We start from the raw sequence: 22,213 nt of genomic DNA, 5'->3' as shown, positions 1-22,213 counted from the left end.
CAAAGGTTTCCTAACCACAAGAACCTATCAAATAAAATCAAACTCAAACATATCATCACCTTGGAAAGCAGACTGCGGAGTACCACAAGGATCACCGTTATCACTGATCCTCTTCAACCCTATGATGACCCCTCTAGCCAAGATCTTATCCAACGAAGGACTTAACCCTTGCATCTATGCAGACGATGCCACAATAGTAGAATTGGAAAAGGTGCAGCGAAGGGCGACTAAAATGATAGCGGGAATGGGACAACTTCCCTATGAAGAAGATTAAGGAGGCTAGGGCTTTTCAGCTTGGAGAAGAGACGGCTGAGGGGAGACATGATAGAGGTATGTAAAATAATGAGTGGAGTGGAACGGGTGGATGTGAAGCGTCTGTTCACGCTTTCCAAAAATACTAGGACTAGGGGGCATGCGATTAAACTACAGTGTAGTAATTTAAAACAAATCGGAAAATGTTTCTTCACCCAACGCGTAATTAAACTCTGGAATTCATTGCCGGAGAACGTGGTGAAGGCGGTTAGCTTGGCAGAGTTTAAAAAGGGGCTAGACGGTTTCCTAAAGAACAAGTCCATAAACCACTATTAGATGGACTTGGGAAAAATCCACAATTCCAGGAATAATATGTACAGAATGTTTGTACGTTTGGGAAGCTTGCCAGGTGCCCTTGGCCTGGATTGGCCGCTGTCGTGGACAGGATGCTGGGCTCGATGGACCCTTGGTCTTTTCCCAGTGTGGCATTACTTATGTACTTATGTACAATATACATTCCTTACAAATCTAAATTCACAGAAATAACCAAAGAAATCAAGACCAGCTTAAATATCATGGGCTCTTGGGCAAACGCATTTCAACTAAAACTCAACAAAGAAAAAACACATTTTTATTTATTTATTTAGATTTTGCTCACACCTTTTTCAGTAGTAGCTCAAGGTGAGTTACATTCAGCTACACTGGATATTTCTCTGTCCCAGGAGGGCTCACAATCTAAGTTGTCTTGTCATCTCATCCCAACGCAGCACAGACAACCCTACAATCATCAACACACCAGACTACACACTCCCTATCTCAGACAGCCTGAAAATCCTCGGAGTCACATTGGACCACAACCTAACACTAGACAGCCAAGTGAAAAGCACAACAAAGAAAATTTTCCACTCAATGTGGAAACTTAAGCGCGTGAAACAATTCTTCCCAAGGGAAACATTTTGCAACCTAAAACAATCAATGGTACTAAATCATTTAGACTACTGCAATGGAATTTATACGGGATGCAAAGAACAAATCTTAAAGAAACTTCAGACAGTCCAAAACACAGCAGCCAGGCTCATCTTCTGGAAAACGCGATTTGAAAGTGCAAAACCCCTCCGCAAAAAATTACACTGGCTCCCAATCAAAGAACGCATTGCTTTCAAAATCTGCACTATGGTTCACAAAATAATCTACGGTGAAGACCCAGGATACATGATAGACTTGATCAACCTACCAACTAGAAACACATTTGAATCATCACGAACATACCTAAACCTGCACTACCCAAGCTGCAAAGGACTCAAATACAAATCAATTTACGTATCCAGTTTTTCCTTTATAAGCACACAACTGTGGAATGCAATACCAGAAGCCTTGAAAACCAAGTGCGACCATCTACACTTCCGGAGAACAGTAAAAACTTACCTGTTTAAAAAGGCATACCCCACCAATCCAACATAAATGCCTGATCTCTGCAAAAAAAAAAAAAAAGACAGACATAACACAACCCTTACAGCTACAATTCCCTTATGTGGCTATACCACATGAACTTTATCTTACCACAACTTCACTATGTATTTGTTTACACCGGAGTCCGCAATCGCCTCTCCGGTACTATGTAAGCCACATTGAGCCTGCAAATAGGTGGGATACAAATGTAATAAAGAAATAAATGCACATGAATATTTATTTTATTTTTGGTGCATTAAAAAAATGTTTATTAAATATTTGAATTCAAACATCCAATGCACAATATACAATTATTGTGTAATTCAGAGGTTAACAAATTTTTCCAAGCCTCCCCCCCCTTCCCTTCCCTGATAACCAGACACAAAGCTCAACTGAAGGTTGGTGTTGATGAGTCTTTGAGTTTAACAGTCACAGCCGAGGAACAATCAACTTGGGGGCATCCAGATCAATCCCTCCATGAGATCTCCACGATCTATACATGTCCCATTGTTTAAGGAACTTTGTAAGATGTCCAGAGCGGATAGCTGTCATTTTGACATTCGATAGAGATAATCCATTTTATGAATAACTTTTATCACTGGTGGTGCTGCGGGGTTTCTCCACGCTGATGCCAACGCAATTTTGCCCGCCACCAGCCACACCGATGTTATCCGGTGTTCCGGCAACTGGACTCCCCCAGGACGGATGTGCAACAGGCAAACTTCCGCTCCAGCGGGATACGCACCCCCGTCACCTCAGCAAACAAATCTAGCAGTTCTGACCAGCAGAACTGTATCTTTGGACATGTCCACCAAATATGAAGCATATCTCCCACCAACACTGCACATCCCTGCCAACACTGGTCAGTCCCCTGTCCATACATTTTCACTAGTCTTTTAGGCGTATAATACCATTGATACAATACTTTATAGCTATTTTCAATCATAGAGCTGGAAATAGAAACCCGCAGCATATGCTCTAAAGCTTTCTCCCATTGTGTGTATTCCAGGTTTATCTTTAGGTCTCTCTCCCAATGCTTTATAGTGCAAGATAGGTCCCTGTTAGTGAGCAATGCCTCATATAAGCGAGACACGCACCCTCTATGGCTTCCTGCCCTCAGCGCCTTTTCTAGGGCCTTCTCCTCAAGGGATAGCTCTTCCATGGCGCGCCTGTATATGTAGTCTCTAATGCGGTTATATTGGAACAAATGATGTGATGGTAGGCCATATTCCTCTTGAAGATCAACAAATGGTACCATCTGCCCCTCTTCCCAGATTTGACCTAATGTGCCAAGGCCCCTCCGCTCCCAGAATCTGTATAGGATCTTCCGATCCCAAAGGACAACCCAGTGCTGTCTTTATTGTCATCTGCTGAAAATATGTTCTATTGGGAAAAGACCTCCGCCTGAGAGCAGACCAGGTCTGTAGGGGGTACTGCACCGCTAGTGGGGCCTGTCTAATATATGCCTGAAGTCTGTCTCTGGTCATCCATAATATAGAATTTAAGTTTGTTGTCCCCATCCAATACTGCTCTATTTGTAGCTAGGGCTTTATGCTACCAGCGCTCCACTCCGTTAACACTCGTAATTGTGCCGCCCGATGGTAGAAAATGAAATTCAGAACTCCCATGCCCCCTTGCTTCTTGGATTGACACATATCTGCCCATACCCTTGGTGGTCTGTGCTGCCATATGTAGGCAAAAACTTTTCGGTTAAGCTAGCAAAAAAAAACCGTGCGGGCATTAGTAATGGTAGTGCTAAAAATAGATACAGGAGTTTTGGCAATATCATAATTTTTATGGCTGCCACCCTTCCCAACCATGACAGTTCTAACCCCTCCCACCTAACTCTTAAAAAAAAAAAAAAAAGTTCTCGAATTTTGGAGGGAAAGTTAGTCTGGTATAGGTCGGCCAGCTTGGGCATAAGATGAATGCCCAAATACTTGAGGGATTGGGTGGCCCACTTGATAGGGAACTGTTGGTGAAGAGAGGCCTCCTCTTCTTTTGACAAACCGAGGCCTAAAACCCCCGACTTGTCCATATTCACCCGAAACCCGGAGAGCTGCCCATACTGATGTAAACCCTGCACTACCTGAGGCAAAGACTCTTGGGGGTTGGTCAGTGTAAGAAGGACATCATTGGCAAATAACATAATCTTATGGGTGGTTATTCACAGGATAAGGCCATGTATGTGCGGGTGCCATCATATAGATTGGGCCAACGGTTCCATTGTCAGTGCAAATAGTAGCGGCGATAGTGTGCACCCCTGACGCATCCCCCGTTTTTGGTGCATTTTTACCCCACATTTTCCCACATGAGCAGGACAATGTGGCTTACATAATTTCAAGAGGATACAATACAATACAGAGAAGGCACAGATTCTGAGTGTGACAGGAGGGGAAGGAACATGGGATGGCACAGGTTAAACATTGGATTAGCCAGTGGAATAAGCCCTGTCGAATAAGAATGTTTTTAAAGGACTTCTTGAACAGTTGATGGTCGACTAGCTCTTTGAGCTGTTTTGGCAGGACATTCCAGGATTTTGGACTGATATAGAGGAAGGACAAAGCATAAAGGGTCTTGTATTTAATATTCCTGCAGGTGGGGTAATGTAAATTGAGGTAGGTCCTTGAAGTTGCTAGGGCATTTCTAGGCGGGAGATCGATTAAATGAAGAATGTATTCAGGGGCTTCCCCATATATGATCTTTTGTGTTAGTGAGCAAATCTTAAATGTATACGGTCCATTACTGGGAGCCAGTGAAGTTGAAACGTAGAGGTTGAGCAGGGACAAAGCGCGATTTCCCAAGGATTAGTCTAGCAGCCGTGTTTGAACAGTCTGAAGCCTTTTCAGGACATAGTCCCGACAGCCAGCATAGATCCCACTAATATGCCCTGCCCCATCCTTTGCAACCCCAATGAAACAGTCAAACTACAACCCATACCTTTGCGCCTTTCCCAGAGAATGGACCCCACCTGTTTCCCAGCCTCACTTTGGATTTGGACTTTATCTAAATGCTGGCTCATCCTTAAGGACAGACTTCTTTCCCTCCACGAAAGCACTACAGGTGAGGAGCACCTCCTTTCCTGAGGTAGTGCCAGGTTTTCTCCCTTCCAGAGGTTCTGTGCCTGTCCTGGAGAAGGACAGCACTAAGCATTACTGGGAAGGGTTTAGAACTTTGGGAATCTGCCCTCTTGGTAATTATGATCATGGGAACGCATACTCAGCTGCCAGGTAAATTTTTCTCTCTTCAATAGTATCTCATTTGCTTAGAGAGCTCCATTGGCTTCCAGTTTCCTCTCGTATATGTTTTAAGATTGCATGTTTTGTTTTTAAATCCTTTGCTGGTCAAAATGTGGTTGGAATAACAAATCATTGGCTTTTGCAAAGATCTAGCAAGCCCTTTCGATTGGCTCAAGCTTTCACTGTCATTTCCAAGCTGCAGAGGGTTTAAAGCTAAATAAAAATGTTTGGATTCTTCTTTCAAATATTTAGCCGCTAAGGTTTGAATGGGCTGCCAATTTTGCAAGATTGTCTTATTTAGGAAATGCCTGAAAGTTCATGTTTTCTGCTGTTGGTATTAATTTAGATATAATTTTTTTGTCTGATATTGTAGATATGATTTCTGTCTGTTATGTTTTCTGCTTTTTTATGTAATATAATTTCACCTGACTAGGGTGCTTCTTTTTCTTGACTATAATCTGCAGTGAACCCAAATGGAGATATTGTAGAATATAAAAGTCATCCATAGTGTAACCGCCCCCTCCCCGGGAGGGCATTGCATAACGTGTGATTCCCAGGATACCAGCTGTTGGTAGTCGTGGCAAGCATCCGAGTACACACTGCCTTGAACAGGGGGGAGGTACAATAGACTAACCTCGTCTCTCGCCCTCAAAGGGTGAGAGCGGAAATGATACTAAGCACATAAGCACTGCCATACTGGGAAAAGACCAAGGGTCCATCAAACCCAGCATCCTGTCTCCGACAGTGGCCAATCCAGGCCACAAGAACCTGGCAGAACCCAAAAATCTTAATAATGATCAAAGGACTTTTCCTTCAGGAATCTGTCCAAACCCCCTTTAAACTCGGCAAGGCCAACTGCTGTCACTACCTTCTCTGGCAATGAGTTCCAGAGTCCAACTACGCGCTGAGTAAAGAAAAACTTTCTCCTATTTGTTTTAAATCTACTACATTCTAGCTTCATCTTGTGTCGCATGGTCCTATTATTATTAGAAAGTGTAAACAAACGTTTCACATCTGTCCGCTCCATTCCATTCATTATTTTGTAGACTTCTATCATGTCCCCCCTCAGCCACCTTTTTTCCACTTTTATCATTTTCATCGCCCTTCTCTGCACCTTCTCCAATTCCTTTATATCTTTTTTTGAGGTGTGGCGACCAGAACTGAACACAATATTCGAGGTGCGGTCGCACCATGGAGCGATACAACGGCATTATAACATCTTCATGTTTGTTTTCCATTCCTTTCTTAATAATACTCAACATTCTGTGCGCTTTTTTAGCCGCCGCAGCACACTGAGCAGAAGTTTTCAACGTCTTGTCAACGATGACTCCCAGATCCCTTTCTAGGTCCGTGACTCCTAACGTGGAACCCTGCATGACATAGCTGTAATTCGGGTTCCTCTTTCCCACATGCATCACTTTGCACTTATCAACATTAAACTTCATCTGCCATTTTGACGCCCAATCTCCCAGTCTTGTGAGGTAATCTTTCACATTCCTCCTGCGATGTGACCACCCTGAATAACTTGGTGTCATCTGTGAATTACTAAATTAGGATTAATCCCTATTTGGAAAGAAGCAACCTAAAAAATTCACGAAACAATTTGTTTCTATAACTAATGTTAAATATTTAACTTTGGAATTACTTCTTCTTTATTTTAAAACACTTTAATAACTATACATAAATATCCTAAATATAAAGTTACCACAATGTTTATTTTGTTTTTCTTAACAGAGTTACTGTCCCTCCCAGTGTAAGAAAAAGAAACAAAAAAAACATCAGATAAGTTTACTTTTACCTACTAGTATCCCCAGCATTTAACAGTTTCAACTGCTTTTTATCTTTCTTCTTCTAATATGTTGCAAGAATTTGATACTATAGTGTGCATTCTTTTTGTGTTCAGAGGAATCTCTCAAAGAACCTCAACAGGTACTCAGGTAAGTATTTCATTAAGTTCTGTCTTTATCCAGGTTAATTTAAACAGAGTTCTCTTTAAAGATGTTACTTAGCTGTGTTGAAATCTTCTTTGAAATCAATTAAGATAATTCTTTCTTGCGTGGGGGCCCATACAAAGAGACTCCAGTCGGTCTTCACAATGTCTTTTTTCCTCCTACACCTCACTTAAAATAAATAAATTGGAAGCAAAACCCTGTCGCCTTATAACTTTCAGTTAACTTTATCTTTCTCTAGTGACTTTTAATATTTTATTAACACATTTTTGGGCCTGTGAACTAGTAAAAACAAAATTAATCAAACGAATCCTTACTTCCAAGCCTGAACTTTACTGTTTTTGCCCTAATCTAGTAAGAGCTTTAGGAGGAACATGCACTATTTCAATGAAACTACATGAACATCCCCATCCCCATTTTATTTTTCAGATCTTCATTAAGTCACTCAGTCAGCCTCTCTCATTTTTGAGTTATCAGAAATCCATTCTTCTCTCATAAATTCAATTTCATTCACTTCAATTGCTTTTCTTGCACAAGTGACAGGCCTTTTATGGCATTAAAACAGCACTGCCATCAAATCAATGTGAAAATTCTATTCCCATCTAATCATTTAATCATACACAGGTAGCATGGAATGTCACCATTAGTACAGAGACTCAGTCTCACTTTCCATACATTAAAACTTACTTCAACTATTCTTTTAATTTTTTTCCAACAAGTTTTTTTTTAATAAGATATATTCTGTTTTTGTCACCTCACTCTCTCTAGTACAGTGACTCCCTCATATCAGAGTTATACCTGTACTATCTGGTAATGTTACTACTTTTACAACAACTTAAAACCAATTTTTATCTCTTTCAATCCGAAGCACACAATGAGCACCACCTCCACATCAAACGCTTCAGCTCTTCTTTGAAAAAGACTGATTTTCTTTGAAAGAAACAAAACCAGTATTCCCTCACCCAAACCAGAATCAGGCATCTACTCCTTTAACTTTTGATACAGCACAGCTATTTCATCACAAAACTCTACTCCCCTTTTTAAACTATGTTAATTAGTGCCAAACTTAATCACATACATCCCTGAGTAACATAACCAGTATAGAAACAGAGTTTCTTCTACTTCCCTTTTTAAATTGTTTTAAAACCACCTTTATTAACTTACTTTCTCTCTCTGAAGCACAATCAATATACCAGTCACCTCCTCTCTCACACTCAGCTCAGCACATCCTCTCACACCAACAGACAGAGAGCCTCTCTGTAACTGTCAGCAAAGCTGTTGCTAAGCCAACAGAAGCTCAGCTCTCAGCAAATTCTAAGGACCTGCACTGCTGGCCACAACGGAACTCTGGGACAACTCAGGTAATTTTATTTATTTTTTTTAAATTCCATTATAACCCCTTAGGGTTACAACAGCATAGCATATAGTGGTAGTCAGGTTTGAAAAAGACAACAGGGAGACCAGGAGGGCATCCCATACATCACAATTATCAAGATCGGTGATATATGAATAAGCTTCAGCATTACACCTTCAGTCTGTAGGAAAAATATTTTAAAAATGTCAAAACTTCAGTTCCTCCCTCCCCCAATAAGGGCCACCGATCAAATTAATACAAGCAAAAATATAATAGGTCAAAGAAACACACTCTGGGAGCTGCTGGAGAAAGTGTTGACCAAACCTGCTCCCAAGTCCTCTGGAAAAGTTGTCCTTTCACAGATGTCAAATCTTGGATTCTACACCGATTCTACACCTAATTTATAGAATTAGGGGGCAAATGAGTGGTAGGAACTTTCTTCAGAAACAAACCATCCTATAAAAAGAAACTACATTACAGCCAGAGATCTTTTCCCATCCCACAGTGAAGGAAAAACGGGCATTTCCACGCTCTCTGGAATGAGAGGACAGCCTCCTTACCATCAATGCCAGGCTCTCTTCCTCTTCACCAACAAAACACAGGAGGGTGGACAGAGGGCGAGAGATAGGGCGAACTCCCCCTCCCACCTTTTACAAATATTTGGAAAATAAAATGCCATGAACAGTATTTTTATGTTTTTAATTTTTATTTAACAATGGTGTAAGATGCATTTAAATAAACATTCTGACTCTTATGCAGGGCTTTAACTCAGTTTGGGTGGTGCCCTTTTCAGGGGAATTATGTACACTGCATTCTTGGCTTCTTTAATCCGCCACCAACGTCCCAACCTGTAGGAGAAAAAGGAAGCATGAGAGTGGAACAGCTCCTTGAGAGGTTTTCACTATCAATCCTTCAGACACCTAGCTGGAGGATGAGGCCGGGATAATTTTCTAAAGGTTTTCCTGCATGTAAACCCATATTCACACTCACAACCCTGTGTGCTATTGAAGCTTTGACCTGGCAGCACATTTTATTTAAAAAATCTGTGTACTTTGAAGTGTTTCTTGCACTATGTTAAATCGAGCTGTTCTTGATGCTTTTTGATGTATGCATTTCTCTGATTTTAATAAAGATATTAAAAAAAAAATAGGTACATAAGAGTGACAATGGGACTCATTTTCAAAGCACTTTGAAAGTTCCACAGGTTACGTGGAGGCATATTTTCAAAGCATTTATTTTATTTACTAGGATTTATTTACCACCTTTTCGAAGGAATTCACGCAAGGCAGTGAACAAAAAGAATAGATCAAATATGAGCAATAGACAATTACAGCAGTAAAAATAGTCAAACAATACAAAGTATGGCATAGTATACTACTTACAATGTCAACACAATATGTAATAGGACATTTTAGAAGGGTATAAGCAAAGATGGAACATATAGATAGGCAAGAGAGTAAGAGGAGTTAGAAGATAAGGTGACTAATTTAAAAGAAAGTTGCACATGAGGTCAGAGGGAACTCTAAGTGCTTTGAAAATACATCTCTACATTACCTTCATAAAACAGGCTTAAAAACAAGGCCTTTTGGGACTTCTCACACAGACATCCTCTGATGAAATCAGGTCCTAACGCCATGGTCCCTAAATCTGTTGTGGAAGTTCCTCAGCCAGTCAGATTTACAGGATATCCACAATGAATATTCATGAGAGATTTGCATGCACTACCCTCCACTGCATGTAAATCTCTCTCATAAATATTCATTGTGGATAACCTGAAAACCTGACTGCTGGGGAGCCCCAAGGAAATGTTGGGAACCTCTGCCCTAAAGCCTAGGGGGAAGCAGTCCAGTCCCTGAGTTGGGCCTTTTGCAAGGGCAGTGTTTGAAGGCCCTGGGGAAAAGGGAAGGGTAGGAAGTTGTGGTCACTGTTTAAATGCGACACTTGCTGGCTGAATTCTTGGTCCAGGACATCAGAGCATACTAGGTATGTGGAGGGCATAAAATAGGGTAAAAGTTCACAAGTAGTCATGAAAGAAGGTTTGTGGTGCCAGATCCCAGACCAATACCAAAGGAGTAGGAAGCTGACAGGTAAAATACATTTTCGTAATTAGGGGAGGAGAGGAGAGTCTCCTATTAACTAAACATGAACCAATGTTTAGGCCTGTTTACTGATTTGGATTTTGCTTACACCTTTTTCAATAGTAGTCGAGTTACAATTCAGGTACACTAGGTATTTCCCTGTCTCTGTAGGGCTCACAAGGGCTAAGTGACTTTTGACCAAGATCAGATCACAAGTAGCAGCAGTGGGATTTGATTCGTTCTCCCCTGGATGTTAAACCCACTAGGCTTCTCCTCCACTTTGTGCGACCATCTGATTGTACACCTGGCCTTGGTTACAATCACTAACCAAAGGAAAAGAGACCACCCCTGTCAGGTGGGGTTACCATCGGAGCTATGGTATTCTTAGCCTCATGCAGTTATAAATTACATCCCCTGCACCCATAATAAAGACAGCTCCTTTCTTCTGGCCCCACTAATGCAGCATAATATGCAGAATACAGTACCTGTGCTCCTGTCCCACTCCAGCCACAAGGAAATCTCCTGCATTACTGAACTTCAGACTGTTGATGAAGCCCATCTAAGAGAGAGGAGAGCAGATCAAAAGCTGCCCAGAAGGAGAAATCTGACAGTAACATCAAGACTAACCTCAAAGGCAAACATTCATTCAGAACAGAAATTCTGTTTTTGTTGCACCTCCCCCACTTCAAAATAACAGAGGATGCTAGTTTGACCCTGCAGCAGAGGGTCTGATTTATTCACATTAGAAGAAAAAACACATTTTAAAGAAGATTTCTTTAAACTGTATAATGAACCATAAAGGGTTCGTGTAGACTTATCTTTTTATCAAAGCAGCTATAAACAAAACAAGAAGAATCTCTTAGGCTAAAGGGGAACAGATGGATGAAAACGGAAAACACATCAGACACAATAATTATGTCAAAAGTTACAAATTTATGGCATACCTTTATAAGGAAATTTAAGCCACAAAGAAACATTACTTTTCCTAACAAATAGAAAAGGCACCCAATACTGGGACATGATACGAGATACTTTGAAGCTTAACTGACCAACCTAATTGAAATTGTTCTCAAAATCTTTTGACAGCTACAGAGTTGGCAACTTATTTTTCAAGAAAGATTCTCAACAGCCTTAATGTCTCAAAGCTGTTCCCATGCACATGAAGACTACAGGACAGGGGCATAGCCAGACATCAATTTCTGAGGAGGGCCTAGGGGTCGACTGGGAAGGCCAAGCATGACCTCACAGTTCCCTCCCCTGCCAGCTGAAGAGATTTTCTGCCCAAGCAGCAAGAAAGTCGGTAGGATACTCCAGGCTACAATGCCAGCATTTCTGTGCGTGCTCTATTCAATGCATGAACTCAGTTTGCGAGGAAGTGCCGGAATCGGCAAGTAACACACCTCATCAACTTTCTGCTGCTCAGGCAGTGTGGTGGGGGATCTGGCAGTGAATCCAGTGGCACAATTTTGAAAAGGGCACAGCACTCCCCCCCCCCCCCCCCCCCGTGGTGGTTATGCCAAAGCCACCCCCCCTTGTGGCTATGCCCCTGCTAAAAGCAGAGCTTTTTCTTTTTTGCCCACGTACAGCTTTGTAAAATTGTTGATTCCGCTTGATTTGGGGAGATATACACATTTTTTCTAAGAGGCTCTGTGTCCGGCAAAGCTTTTGTAAAATATGGTGGGAATTTTCCATGTCCCAGCTCAGACATCCTTTTTTGAAAATTGGGCTCCGGGTCTCCTTCAACCCCAACAGAACTGGAACCCTAGTCATCAAATGGAGTCTCTTGACTGTATCTCCTGATAAAGAAGAGTAAGCATACACCTTGTGGACAGAAACTGGGTCCATCACCTTAGAGCCATGGTATCAACCATGGCTTCCTCAGCAAATTATCCACTGGACATCTGTCGGGCCAAAACATGATCATCTAGCCACACTTTTACAAGACACTAATGCCTCAACCAACAGAGCCTCTGACAGCTCCTTTGGCTGCACCATCCTCTAAAAGACCTTCTCTCTCCAGGTCCATGAGCAGGCCACCCCACAGGTGCCTTACCTGTTGGCTTTTCAGGCTGTTTTAACCATGCTTATGCTACTAATAATGTGTATGCCCCACTGGCTTTTCCATACATGCTCTTATGTTCACTCCTGATTCTAATTCTTCTTTCTTCTCACACAGCTTCATCCCACTGCAGCACTCACACGGGCTGTCAAAGGTAAAAAGCTTTCTTCTCTATACAACATTCTTCACAGCCCCATGTTTGGGGGTTCATTGTGTACAGTATGATAAGTCAGCCACACAAGTCCGCCCACCTCCCCTCAAAGATGAGCCTGCTTGCAGCTAGAGAATGAAAATGGAGCAGAAATGGACATGCACTGTGGTTGGGGCTGTTCAGCACATGGTCAGAAAGATCTTCTAAACCGAGAGCTACCTCCACCCATGGCTCTGTTGGATGACATCACCAGCGTGTGGCTGACTTACCCTGCTGTCCATGGAGAATCTCAATTACAAGTAAGTAACTTTGCCCTATGACTTCAATGCTTTTTGGTGTCAGCTCTCTAGCAGAAATTTGGGAAAAATATTGATGTCTACCAAGAGATATCTACATACTAGGGACAAGTACCAATCCAGTGATTTTGAGCCAATTGTCATGTTAGGGATCAGGAAGAATTATTTTCACTGTTACAAACTCACGGACCTCTTTTTCTGGTCTTTTAACCTAAACAAAAACAACAAAAAGTGTCCCAACTGCTATATGAGAGAGACATAGAGGGGCATTTTCGATATGACGTCTACGTCAGACTTTGGACGTTTTGCAAAACACATCCAAAATCTGAATAAGAAAAACGCTTTTCTTTTTCAAAAATGACCTTTTTTTTTTTTTTCTTAAAAATACTGTTTTGTGATTTGGACATTTTTTTTTTGGGTCCATTAAAAAAAAAAAAAAAAAAAAACCCCCAAGTGCAAAACGCACAAAATCAAGCCATTTTGATGTAGGAGGAGTCAGCATTTTTAGTAGATTGGTCCCCCTGACCTCCCAAGACAGCAATAGGGCACCCTAGGGGGCACTGCAGTGGACGTCATAAACTGCTCCCATAAGTACATAAGTAATGCCACACTGGGAAAAGGCCAAGGGTCCATCGAGCCCAGCATCCCATGCTCCCAGGTACATATCTCACCGTTGCTCCCTTACCTTGTCTGCTGAGGCCCCCAAAACCCACTACCCCCAACTGTACACCACTACCATAGTCCTTATGGGTGAAGGGGGCACCTATATGTGGGTACAGTGGGTTTCTGGTGAGTTTTGGAGGGATCACAGTTTCATCCACAAGTGTAACAGGTAGGAGGAGGTAGGAGCCTGGGTCCACCTGTCTGCAGAGCACTGAAGCACTACTAGACTACTCCAGGGACCTGCATGCTATTCTAATGGACCTGAGCATAACATCTGAGGCTGCCATAGAGGCTGGCAAGTAATGTTTTTCATCACATTTTTGGGGGGTGGGAGGGGGTTAGTGACCACTGGGGGAATAAGGGGAGGTCACCCCTGATTCCCTCCAGTGGTCATCTGGTTATTTAAGGCACCTTTTTGTGCCTTATTCGTTGTAAAAACAGGTCTAGATCAAAACGTCTTAGTTTTAGTCCTGGACGTTTTTGTTTTGCTCCATTATGGCTGAAAAACATCTTAGGAACACCCAAATCCTGCCCCTGACACGTCCCCCCCTTTGAGATTTGGACATACTTCCAACCGACTTCTAAACGTCTAAAAATAGGTTTCAAAAATACTGATTTGAACGTTTGTGTGAGAAAAATGTCCAAATGCTGCTTTATGCCACTTTTTAGACGTTTTTCTGTTTTGAAAAACAGCCTGATAGCCACTCTGCGTGATCTCTTTTCCCAATTCTATTTTTTCACATCCCTCCTCTTTCTGGTGCCAAAGATGTTTCTGTTCCTCAAGCTCAGTCCCTGCTCAGCTTCCAAAATAGTCATTTGAGAGCACCAACTTACCAGAGGGATCTCAAAAAGTGCTTTCAAGCTGCGGAATCCCTCCCCGCACTGCCACACCCGGATGTTAGAATCATGGGAGCCTGGAAAAGCAAAGGAGTTAGTAAAGAAAGACTGTCCCAAAATATCACATAGATATTTAGCCTTCCCCCTGCCATAGGTTGTTTGTGCCACTCATCTCCATGCAGGGTGTTGGACGGTGGGTGCTCAAAGGGTTTACAAAGACCACCCTGGCTTCCTCTTCCTATGGACCTCCATATACACTACAACCTAGCACATCTCTGATCCCTCCACCCACACCCCGTGTAAAATAGAGGGTGGGAGGGATCCTAGGTTATCACCTCTTCTCAGATGGAAAAATGGAAAGAAATTAAGAACTCCCCTCATGGACATGGAGGCTGAACAGGACATTGAAGGGGGTCTCTCAAAGCTGGAGGTGTACCTGTAGCTACAACATCACTATTCAGAATGGCTGACACAGAAGAAATCCAGTAGGGCTGCTCCAAGCCCTGGTCACCATGGACACCGTGCGCTTGCTTCACCACTGCCAGTGGCTTCTTCTTGGCCACGCTCCAGAGTGCTAGAGACCTGTGACCAAAAATAGACAAGTTGATTTTTTGCTGCAAGGTCTGCACACATCACCCCCACTGCTCAACTGCTTCTTCTGCACAATGAGCACAAAAACAAACAAAAGGTTTAACTGCGTAAGTCTTCACACCCCTTGACTGCATGCGTAGTGGAAGTCCCTTCTACACCAACAACCACGAGTCTTTTAAAGTGTCTACCAAATATGGATAGCAGGATGGTGCAGTTTTTGCCCATTGGTCTTGGCAGAAATGCACAAACTCTCAACTTAGATGCAGTGTTCACACTTTAATTATGCTATCTTTAAAATGTGATGAAACATAAGAAGAACATAAAAAAGAGTTGCCATATGGAGTCAGACCAAAGATCCGTCTAGCCAGTATCCTGTTTCTAACAGTGGCCGATCCAGGTCACAAGTATCTTCAAACATGATAAATACAACTTGCTACGGATTTTACTACTACTTATCATTTCTATAGCGCCACTAGGCTACTAGGACAAATTTTGGTGGCATTATAGGCAGGTTCTAGCAGTCTGTTGGATATGTGCAGAAAAAGAGAGGAGTCAAAGATAACCCCAAGGTTACGAGATAAGACAGGGAGGATGAGAGTGCTATCCACAGAGAATGGGGGAGGAGGAGAGGTGGATTTAGGGGGAAAAGATAAGCTCAGTCTTGGTCATGTTTAGTTTCAGATGGCAGCAAGACATCCAGGCAGCAATGTCATACAGGATTCCTGCTGAAATTTCTGGTGTGGATAGATCTGGGAGTCATCAGCATAACGATAATACTGAAAACCATGGAATGAGATCAGAGCTCCAAGGGAAGAAGTATAGATGGAGAAAAGAAGAGGTCCCAAGACGGAGCCCTGAGGTACACCAACTTATAGTAGGATAGAAGTGGAGGAGGATCCAGAAGGAGTACACACTAAAAATGCGATGGGAGAGATAAGAAAACCAGGAAAGAACAGTACCCTGAAATCCAAGCATCAAGGAGTAGGCGGTGATCAAGTGTCAAGAGCAGCAGATAGATCGAGAAGGATGAGGATAGAATAAAGACCTTTGGATCTGGCCAGGAACAAGTCATTGGAGACTTCAGCAAGGAGCTGTTTCAGGTGAATGAAGAGGGCTTTGTCTGGGTCACTCAGACATTCACTTCTTTAATGCCAAGACACTTCATTGTTGCTTTTCTTTGTGCTTAAGATCACTGTCCTGCTGGAAGCTCAATCTTCTCCCCAGTCTCAGGTCTACTGCACAACACATTGGATCAGCTTTTTCTCCAGGATGTGCCTGTACTTGGCATCATTCATCTTTCCTTTGATCTTCACAAGCCTTCTTGTCCCTGTTGCAAAGCTTCTCCACAACATAAAGCTACTACCACTATACTTTAATGTAGGGTGATGTGACGTGTTTGTTTTATGCTATATGTAACACTTAACACCAACACCAGAAAATTCCATTTTTCTCTCATCAGACCACATAACTTCCTCCCACATGTGCAATGTCCCCTAGGTGGCAATTCATATGGCTTGTTTTCAGCTGTGGCTTCATTCTTACCACCCATAAAGACCATATTTGTGGAATAATCCTGAAATTGTTAACTGTCAGCAATTTCCCCAGTCTTGACTAGAGTACTTTTAGAGTAGTCTCAGGTCTCACTTTGGAGGCACAACCTGATCAAAGCAGTGTTTAGTGGTGTCCAAATGGACTCGACAGTGCTGCAAGAAATGAAATGCTGAAATATTCTTATAGCTTTCCTCCAATCAGTATCTTTCAAAAAACTTTATTCTGGAGTTTTCTGTAGTTCCATGTTCAACATGTTTGGGTCTGTCAGCTAATCTGGGGTTGCTATGACAACTTATGTGATCAAGACTTTTTGGTTTCTTTATTACTTTTTGAATATTTCTGTAATTGTTCTTTCACACTGAAGGTGTATAGTGTGTGGGTAACAGGGTCACGGACTTGCTACACTGCCTGTGTACAATCAAAGTGGTTTAAATATACAATATGCAAATACTTCCTCGGTCTCTACTGGGCTCACAATCTATGTTTTTTTGTACCTGATTTGCCTAGAATCACAAGGAGCTGCAGTGGGAAATGAACCCAGTTCCCCATGTTCTCAGCCCACTGCATTAACCAGATCAGTAAAATAAGTTTCTGCTTTTAATGCACTATGAATTCTATTTTTCAGACAACAGAACACAAAGAATGTACAAGGATACATGATATGAAATGAAACTGCAATGAGGTAAACTTAAGGAAACTATCAAGAGACAGTATTTCATGAAAAGTGTGGCAGATACCTGGAGCACCATCCTGGTGGAGGTGGTGGGGACAAAAACAGTGACAGAATTCAAAACGTGTAAAATAAACACACAGGATTCAATCACAACAAAACGTAAATGACTTTTACACATTAAAAAAAAAAGAAGAAAAAGCAGAGGGATGTAACTTGCATGGAGCAGCAGTTACAACTCTAGCTACCTTACTATGCAGACTAAATGGACTATACTGGTCTCTGTCTGCCATCTGTTATTATAGAGTCGATAGTCAAAGAGATTTAACTGGCCAGAAATGGCTTCTGGTCGGTTAAATCACCTATTTGGGACTAACTGGTTATTTTCAGTGGCACTTAACCAGTCGATGCTGAAACTGAAATGTTAACGCTTAAAACAAAACTGGCTATTTTTTGGGTGTTCCGGGAATGGAATCGGCTCTTGGCCAGTTAAGTACTGATATTCCGTACTTAACCGGCCAAGGTCACCACATAAAAGTCAGTCCTATCTTTATGCGGTGCCCCCTAGCTGGTTAAGTGCTGAATATCACTTAACTGGTTATGGTGTAGCTGGCTCTGGAAATTCAATATCGAAGCCCAGACATACTACTACTAATCATTTCTATAGCATTACTAGATGTACGCAGTGCTGTACACTTTAAATGCAGGCGCTTTCTCTGTCCCTAGAGGGCTCACAATCTATGTTTTTGTACCTGGGGCAATGGAGGGTTAAGTGACTTGGTTAGAGTCAAAAGAAGCTGCAGTGGGAATTGAACCCAGTTCCCCAGGTTCTTAGGCCACTGCACTAACCACTAGGCTACTCCTCCTGACACTGAATTTCTAGGCATAAAGCCAGAAACGGTGAGCTAAACTGAGTGCTGCCAGCTAAATATCAACCCCCATGTATATGTACGAATACATAAAAGGCACTATAAAGCTATACATACCCATCAGTGTACAGGTACACAAACATACACACACCAACAAATTTTTAAAAAGCATTTACCTGGGTAAAATTATCTAAAAGTATGTTTCATTGCTACAGCATGTGTACTTTTAGTGAGAACTGGTGAAATGTATATGAGCTAAAATAGCTCCTTTACTCTGCACACAACCTACGATATTGCCCCCTCTAAAACTAACCAGACGTTTTCTAACACCGACTGTAAAACAAACCTGGCACCACCCTGATCACCAGGCAGGAATACAGCCTGATTTGTTAATCGGCTCCAGTCTAATGTGGGTTTATGTATTTATTGCATTTGTATCCCACATTTTCCCACCTCTTTGCAGGCTCAATGTGGCTTACAATACATCATGGATAGTGGAAATAAGAAGAGAATATACATTTGGTATTACAGAATGATTTTGGAAACATATCAGGACAAAAAAAAAAAAAAAAAAAAGACTAACTTACCCATCATCTGCTCCAGACACCATGTGCTCTTCATTTATCAGCTGGATGCAGTCAATGGAGCCGCTGGAAAGAAAAACAGCGGGTTAGGAGGCACAAAAGGGTAGGTAAAAAGTCTCACTCAGGAAAAAACAAACAGACCGCTCCCATCTCTTTCCTGCATGCGGCATCTTATACCAAAATTATCCAAATCTCCCCTAACTCATGGAAACCAATCTCCTTCAACAATGTGCAGACAGGTAATAAAAAGTGTCACAACAATAACCCAAAGGCCAAGTTTGCTTGATGCCCAGAAATAACAGTCATTAGACGACCAAAGTGGAAGGAAAGCATGGCACGTGTATCACAATGGGATAAACCAGTGAAGCAAAATTTAAAAAAAAAAAAAAAAAAGTGAAGACAAGCCAACTGCAGAAGCAAGGAATCTTTAATACTCTGGTTAGCTCACACTAAGCAAGTAATCACGGTTTGAAAGACGTTCCACCTCAATCTGAAGATGCCGGACGCTGGTTGACACTTTTGAATATTAAAGTTTCCTTTGTTCTGCAATTGGTTTGTCTTCATTATTTATTTTGGCTCACTGGTTTATCCTGCTGTTCTTCACATAGGGACTATAATCCTTCTCCTATGTACCACATGTGTACCACAATGGCACCCTCTTGAGGAAAAGAGGTTTCACTGAAGATAGGCAGACAGGGACTGAGCTATCCCATCTTAGGGTCATTTTCTCATTAATAATTTTTGAGATTTGGCTCAAATAAAACCAGTTTTCAACTCCAGCTCTATCTATGCTAGAATTCTGACTGAAAAGTGTTGGATGGTTGTAGGAAGACCACAAAGAGTGAACTGATTAATGGGACATCAGGCACCCCTACACACTTATAAGGCAGCAGATAATTGGCAATTGGCTATTCAGAAGGCCTGTCTGGGCCGAGAGTTACTTTAAAAGGGTGGATATATTACTGTTGGGCAGTGCTTTCCAAATGCTTATCCAATATGATCCCATTTTAAACAATTACAAATTCAAGAGACGTCCAGTTAATGAAAACTGAAATAGTGGACCATTGCTCCCCTCCCCTACTTATCCAAAGCACAGAAGTAACAGCAGCGACAGCCATCGAAGGGTCCAGTGTGTCAGATTCCATTGTACTGTGCATGGTATAGGAAGCCCATCTGTAAACATTCACCAACTCACAGGCCCTAACTAATGGCCATAGGTCAGAGTGGAGGTCCAGGAGGAATGAGAGCAGCCCTTTTTCTGCAACCCCATCTACTGAGGATGAGACCCCATTGGCAGTCCTTACCCACAGTTTGGGAACCATTGCTGTTAAGGTCTCGCTCCCCTGCTAGACCCTGTGGAGCACTTTCTGCCACATATTTTCAGTCTTTGGGGGTTCTCTGCATATCCTGCTTCTAGAGGACAACTTTCTTTTGTTTTTTTAAGAAAAATATTCTATTTAATGACTACCAGCATTTCAACAGATACCCCAGGCTCAGTTATACTAAGGGCCTGGCATTCATCACCCCAGCAGCACACGTGTGGGGTTAAAGGAGACAGAGGTGCAAGGGTGGGGGAGAAGATGACCATCATGCAATTGATTCTGTTAAGAACAGAATCTTATTAGGTTGTGAGAGCTTCTTAAAAATTAACAGCAGAACAGATGTTGCAATATATGGAGCATTCAAAAACACCACAACACGGGCCTTTTCTTTTTATAATTAAAGCACCCTGCAGATCACTTACAGGAAGCTAGGATTATGGAAACAGTGCATTTAAAACTCTTTCCTTCTTTACACATTAAAAAAAAAAATTACATTTCTAATGGATTGCAGTGGAATTGTAATAATGAGCACCAACACAGTACTGCAACAAAACACATTTTGTAAAACATCCGTTTCCAAAATCACAGTCTCTTGTGGCATGTATAGGGTTCATTTCCAGTAATTAGCAGTAGTTCTTCATTAACACTTTGGGTTTTTCACCTAGCACTTTCCTCAAGCCCTCAGTTCCTAGCTCAGGCAAAACAGAATTCAATTAGGCCAGGGCTTCTCAACCCAGTCCAGCCAGTCAGGTTTTAGGATATCCACTATGAATATGCACAAGATAGATTTGTATATCAAGGAGGCAGTACATGCAAATCTCTCATGCATAGGCATTGTGGATATCCTGAGAACCTTACTGGCTGGGGGGGGGGGGGGGGGGGGAGTGACCACATCATATTCATTCAAACTCCTTCCACTAGTGCAAAAGATACATAACTCTGGCACTCCCTTATACCTCTCTTGGCTATTAATACCATATTCACCTTCCACAACCACATCTAGAGATGCCCAGTTCAATTCCCAGTGTTGCTCCTTGTGATCCTGGGCAGGTCACTTAACCCTCCAATGCCTCAGGTATAAACTAGATTGTGAGCCCTCCAGGGACAGGGAAATACCCAGTGTACCTGAATGCAACTCACCTTGAGCTACTACTGAAAAAGGTGTGAGCAAAATCCAAATAAATAAATAACCGTTCACTCATCTTAAAATAATGGTCTTGCCATGCCATCTTTTTGTAACATATATTTTGACTTTATCCACTCTAAAATCTTTGGTGTAACAGGTCCCACTCTCTGAAGACCCTTTGACTGGAACAATCCCATGCCATATAAAAAGAGGTTTTGAGGACAGTTTTATAAGGATGACTATGACCCCTGACCTTCTTGCTTCACTACCCACTTGGTGGTCAGATTTAGGTGACAGACACTTTAAGCAGATAGGAAAGCGAAGTTAAAGAACTCATATATTGTATTTCCTTTTTCTGTTTGACTGGAATATTGTTAACCACATTGAAAGGCTTCTCACTGAGTGGTATATTAAGTATTAATAAACTCAATTGTTGTGCAGCTCTGTATTAGGCTACTGCACCACAAACCTTCATTCACAACTATCCCAGTTGCTATTTTTATATCCTTTGCCCAACTCAGTCCAGTCATCACAGCAACCGTCCTGGCCAAAAAGCCACAAAGCAGAGCTCCCTTCAGAACCCAGCTACCATATATCCTAGGTCTAGCCAGTGGGTGTTACGATGGTCAAGACTTCCTATTCCCAGTCTTTGAACCACTAGGCCAGCCATCAGTAAGGTCTTTTGATACAAGCAAGTCACTTCTCACTTCATTTTCATACAATGCTAAGCCAAAGTAAATCCTAACTTGTTAGCTGGTTATTTATTTTATTTTTCTCACATTTGTGCCCCGCACTTTCCCACTCATAGCAGGCTCAATGCGGCTTACATATTATATACAGGTACTTATTTGTACCTGGGGCAATGGAGGGTTAAGTGACTTGCCCAGAGTCACAAGGAGCTGCCTGTGCCTGCAGTGGGAATCAAACTTCAGTACTACATCAACGTATCATAAGCTGACAAGCAATGAATGGATGACACTGTGCGCCAGCACCACTATGCCATAGGGCAGTATGACAGACCAAGAAAATGTGTCAGAAAGATACACAAATATTCCCATCATATTCTGGAAGCCACAGGTCTGATTAAAAGCAATTTCCAAGCACACCTCGACAACTTGCATGTACATATTACATCCTATGAACTCTGCAAGGAAGTTATTTGGTACAGTGCAA

The 22,213-nt window shown here is 42.0% G+C and overlaps 1 protein-coding gene across 1 annotated transcript in view; it reads right to left on the bottom strand.

Moving 5' to 3' along the window:
• Window positions 1-8,964: 8,964 nt before the first annotated feature.
• The window catches only part of RRP9 (ribosomal RNA processing 9, U3 small nucleolar RNA binding protein), a 63,395-nt gene continuing 50,146 nt past the window's right edge, over window positions 8,965-22,213 (bottom strand). The window contains exons 11-15 of the mRNA XM_030207542.1: window positions 18,596-18,658; window positions 14,764-14,909; window positions 14,325-14,404; window positions 10,807-10,880; window positions 8,965-9,091 (exon numbers count right to left, since the gene is read on the bottom strand). Of these exons, the coding sequence (XP_030063402.1) occupies window positions 9,007-9,091; window positions 10,807-10,880; window positions 14,325-14,404; window positions 14,764-14,909; window positions 18,596-18,658 (448 nt within the window). The 3' untranslated portion in view covers window positions 8,965-9,006. The remainder of the gene's footprint in view (window positions 9,092-10,806; window positions 10,881-14,324; window positions 14,405-14,763; window positions 14,910-18,595; window positions 18,659-22,213) is intronic.

Source organism: Microcaecilia unicolor, chromosome 6 (assembly GCF_901765095.1).
Source record: "Microcaecilia unicolor chromosome 6, aMicUni1.1, whole genome shotgun sequence".
Taxonomy (NCBI): Eukaryota; Metazoa; Chordata; class Amphibia; order Gymnophiona; family Siphonopidae; genus Microcaecilia; species Microcaecilia unicolor.
This window is presented reverse-complemented; position numbering and strand designations above follow the sequence as displayed.